The sequence below is a fragment of the Chrysochloris asiatica genome, unplaced genomic scaffold, assembly GCF_000296735.1.
Source record: "Chrysochloris asiatica unplaced genomic scaffold, ChrAsi1.0 scaffold00006, whole genome shotgun sequence".
NCBI classification, from domain to species: domain Eukaryota; kingdom Metazoa; phylum Chordata; class Mammalia; order Afrosoricida; family Chrysochloridae; genus Chrysochloris; species Chrysochloris asiatica.
Window position 1 is genome coordinate 40,727,148 of NW_006408524.1, and position 4,461 is coordinate 40,731,608.

The following is a 4,461-nucleotide window of genomic DNA, read 5'->3' on the forward strand; positions in this document are numbered from 1 at the left end:
TGGTTCAAACCCACCAGCTGCTTCTCAGAAACCCTATAAAGGGTCTCTATGGGTCAGAATTTACTCGAGGGCATTTAACAACAACAATGTACATACAGTGGGGGAAATATAGCAAAGTAAGCACAAATGTAGCCCTGTGGCAACAACAATGGACTAAAGCATAGTCACAATTTAGAGTGCTGCAGGATTGGGCAGGGTTTTGTTCTGTTGTGCATTGAGTTGATGTGAGTGAGAACCAACTCAACAGCACCTGACAATAAAAACAACAAACACAAATATAAAGTCATTTATTTAATAGAGATACTGGGAGTGCCGTGCTTCTGTAGGATTAGCACTGGAGTGTGAACCATAAGGTCAGCAGTTTGAGCCCACCAGCTGCTTTCTAGGAGAAAGATGAGGCTTTCTGATGCCACAAAGATGTACAGCCTTGGAAACCCTATACAGGGTTGCTATGAGTCAGAAGTGACTCCACGGAACATCACAAGCGATGCTAGAAACTTAGGGGTCAACTAAGCCAAAACTGGATGAAGACATTACTGCAAAGTTTATTTCTAAACTTTTGAAAGAAATGTTAAATATTTGTTTTCTGAAGATTTCTGTGTGATACTTTCTACATAACTGCTTTCATTAAGAGCGTGTTAGCCTAGTGTCACAAAAGAAAATATGAACATTTTCAAGAATTGTGAAGTGTCTAAGACTTTTCTTACTTGCTAGAAAATGAATTAGTTTGCCACAATGTTATGGATTCTGGGAGAAGAAGAAAAGAGACTCTTAGGTCAGAGATAAAGGACTTTATTACTCGTGGCAAAGCAAACAGCTTATGCTTGTATCAGATGCTTTGCCCTCCAATTTCCATGGGGCAATGGGAGATGCCTAGGTAAATGATGCATACAGAATAATAGCTTGCATGGCAGCTGAAACTCCCAGCTTAAGGAAACGAAATATTTTACCTGTAGTAAATAAACCTGCTTACCCTTTGCCTGAAAGGCAGAGATCCTTTTATTATACTCAACAGTGAGTTAACCTGCCTGTGCTCTGGGGGGAGATCCATCTTCATTGTTCAAGCCTATTTGTTGTTTAAATAATTTCAAAGAGATATTTTAGGAGAAAATATTAGACAGTGCTTTGCATTGAAAAATGGGGAAATTGAAGAGACCCATAGAGAATTATTTCCCTTGAAGCATTTTCATTAATTTTTCATATTATGAAGTAAATTTGACATTTCTATTTCTAATGTAAGAACTAGTTAATATAGATTTTCTCTAGTATTGCAAATCCAGTGATTTTTCTCTTGACAAGATATAGGAAAAAGTGGTTAGCAAAAATTATTAATATTTCATTATCAAAAGAAACAAGAGCATCTGGACATATTCCCATTGTCACAATACCAAAAAATTAATGATAATGCCCTAGCATTATTAGGTGAATTAATTCTATAAAATGTGACTGTTTAGTCAACCTGAAAAATAATCATCTATACATACCAAAACCAAAGCAGACCCATGGTCATTGAGTTGATTCCGACTCACAGTGACCCTGTGTAGCATTTCCAAGTGTGTAAATCTCAAGAGGGCAAAAAGCCTCATCTTTCTCCTGAGGCATGGCTGGTGGGTTGGGGCTGTTGGCCTTGTGGTTAGCAGTTCAGTACTTGTTCTACAGTACCATTGAATACTCTAAAGTGATGTTTGGAATTATTTTTGGTTTGGTATAGTTTGGTGAATGATATATAAGTAACGAAAAACATGATGGTAACAAAAGTGACTGATTTCATTTCAAACTTTGTTCTTGTTATTTGAGAGATGCACAGGCATCATATTTCATTGACTTTCAGTCTTGAAGAATGTAGGTAAGTTTTAACACAAATTAGAGACATGCTGTTATGATGTTACATAGAGCTTTACCTAGAAGAATAAGTAAATTAACTTAAACACAAGGCTATACTGCTCTAAATAACTGTAGTAATACAATTTTAACATGTTAAATTATATATGTTGTTGTTGTGTGCCATTGAATCGGTTCTATAATGTTTCTAAGAATGACTGGTGGGTTTCAACTTTGAATCTTGCCATTAGTCGTCCAGTGGTTATCCTACAGCACCACACCAGGGTGTGTGTGTGTGTGTGTATATATATATATATATATATACATTTCTATGAGATTAATACCATTTATATTTTATAAAACAGGGATTAACAAAATGATAATTGAAATATGTCCTTTAAAATGTCTACCTTTTAAAAAAATTTACTCTTAGATACATACAAATAAAATACATCTGCAGCATATAAGAAAGCCTCAACTGAAGCTCTTTAATATTGCCCATAAATTATTATGACGATTTACTCTTTTTCACTGCATCCCATATTTCTACCTCCTTCCAAGATCTAGCCACCATCCTGAAATACTAGTACTGAGTATGTGTTTTTCATTCATCTCCTATTCATCCACTGGTGAAAGAGAGATATGCCCTAAATAATACGAGATGGCTGAACACAGGTACCCTACAATGTACACATGAGATTAATAGCTGATTCACAATCTGAAAGGAGAATGATGTTGCATAGCTTGCAGGATCTCATGAAAATTGCATTTTGGAATAAATGAACCACAAGGCACTGTCAGGTGTAGTAGCCAAAGGACAAAGATCCCCTGATTCCTGCAGGAGAATGGAATTGGTTGGTTTGAATGATTCCATAGGCTCTTAGGGAACTGAATTGAGATTGAAGATTGGTTGGAGTGTAGCTGGTCCAACTTGATGGGGAACTAACTGGAGGAGAGCATTTCTCTCTGGGATGGGGTTAGGAAGGCTATCTGGGCAGAGGAGATTAACACATAATTTGGCCTTGGTTTTATAATGCATTAACCACAAGGTTATTGGTTCAAACCCACCAGCTGCTTCTCAGAAACCCTATACATGGCCACTATGTGTGGGAACTGAATTGACAGCAGTTAACAACAACAAATACAGTAAGGGTTAACATAATCTTTCATTTTTAATTTCTTAAACTCTTGTACTTAAGGGTATTTTCTTTCTCTATGTATTTGTTGGTGGAATTGTGCTAAGGATAGTAGTGTTCAAAGGTGAGGCATACACATCCCTGTTCTTAAGGAGTATTCTGCTTGGCAGGTCATTATGATGTTTTGTCGCCTGATGTTGAGTTGTTGACATTATACAAGAATGTGTGTGAATTGCTATAGCATCCTAGATTTGTTAGCAGTATCTTATTCCACTAGGGCACATACGGGTTTTCTAAACACTCGGTGGCGATTTTAGAGAAAGTCAGAGATGAGATAACAGATTGTCTTCAAATGCTTCAGTCCAGTGCTTTATTTTATTGGCATTTACATCTTCCACTGTTTATTTCATTAAGTGAAATCTGTTTCTCTTACGTCCTGTGCAGAATGTGAAGGATGATGGGCAGCATGTGTGGCGACTGAAGCACTTTAACAAACCTGCCTACTGCAATCTCTGCCTAAATATGCTGATTGGCGTGGGGAAGCAGGGCCTCTGCTGCTCCTGTGAGTATGTTTGCTCTGTCAGAACATCATTACTCCCAGAGAGGAAAGGTTGATTTCTTGTAGTGATCTCAATTGTAGAAAGAACCAAACCATAGCAATTATCCCAGCCCTTCCCTGTACCGAGGATTTATGTTTCCCTGTAGGAGGTTTCTGAAAGGCTAGGTCACTCTAGTTTTAACTTTCTTCAATTTGGGGAAACCCTCCCCTTAGGAAACAGCTAAGACTATTTTCTGTTTAAAATATATTCTTATCACTGTGGTTTATTTATTCACGATTGCCATTTTTGGGGGGCTCATCATGAACATTTCCATTTATTTCTCAAATCAGTCACTTACTCATATTTGTCTTTTTTTGTGTGTAAGTTACCCTCTTTATTTACACAGCTCTCTTATACTGAGTCAATTCCTTCAGGTCTTTCAAAAAAAGTAAAAATCAATAGATTTACATTAAAAAATTGTGAGAAATAATAATGAATATTATACCACAGGCAACAGTTTATCCCTGTTGTCACAATGTAGGATAAGAACTGGGCAGCTAAGCACAAGTTTGGCAGTTCAAAACCACCAATCACTCTTGGAAACCCTATACAAGGTCACTATGAGTTGGAGCTAACTCGGTGGCACACAACAACATCATAAAGAGAATTATCATATATTGTTACTGGATATTAAAATCCAAAGCAATAGTACTTGAGTTGTAGTCATTATTGTAATTTTAGTACACTTGTTATAATTTTCATTTTGTTCTACTAATGCAGTGCTTCCAATTCATTTATAAAAAAAACAAAAACTCAAGGTCAAGTCTACTGCCATTGAGTTGATCCCAGCTACATTGTGTCCTCCTCTCTCAAACGTAGATTTTTCCATTAATTCAGCAATTATCCCTTTTCAATTATGTTAGGAAGTTACTGACATTATCAACTTTATTATTTACTTTCAAGTT

At 36.6% G+C, this 4,461-nt stretch overlaps 1 protein-coding gene across 1 annotated transcript in view; it reads left to right on the forward strand.

Annotated features, from left to right (window-relative positions):
• The window catches only part of DGKB (diacylglycerol kinase, beta 90kDa), a 273,672-nt gene that overhangs the window by 186,533 nt on the left and 82,678 nt on the right, over positions 1–4,461 (forward strand). Inside the window, exon 9 of the mRNA XM_006832292.1 lies at positions 3,402–3,519. Coding sequence (XP_006832355.1) covers positions 3,402–3,519 — 118 coding nt within the window. The remainder of the gene's footprint in view (positions 1–3,401; positions 3,520–4,461) is intronic.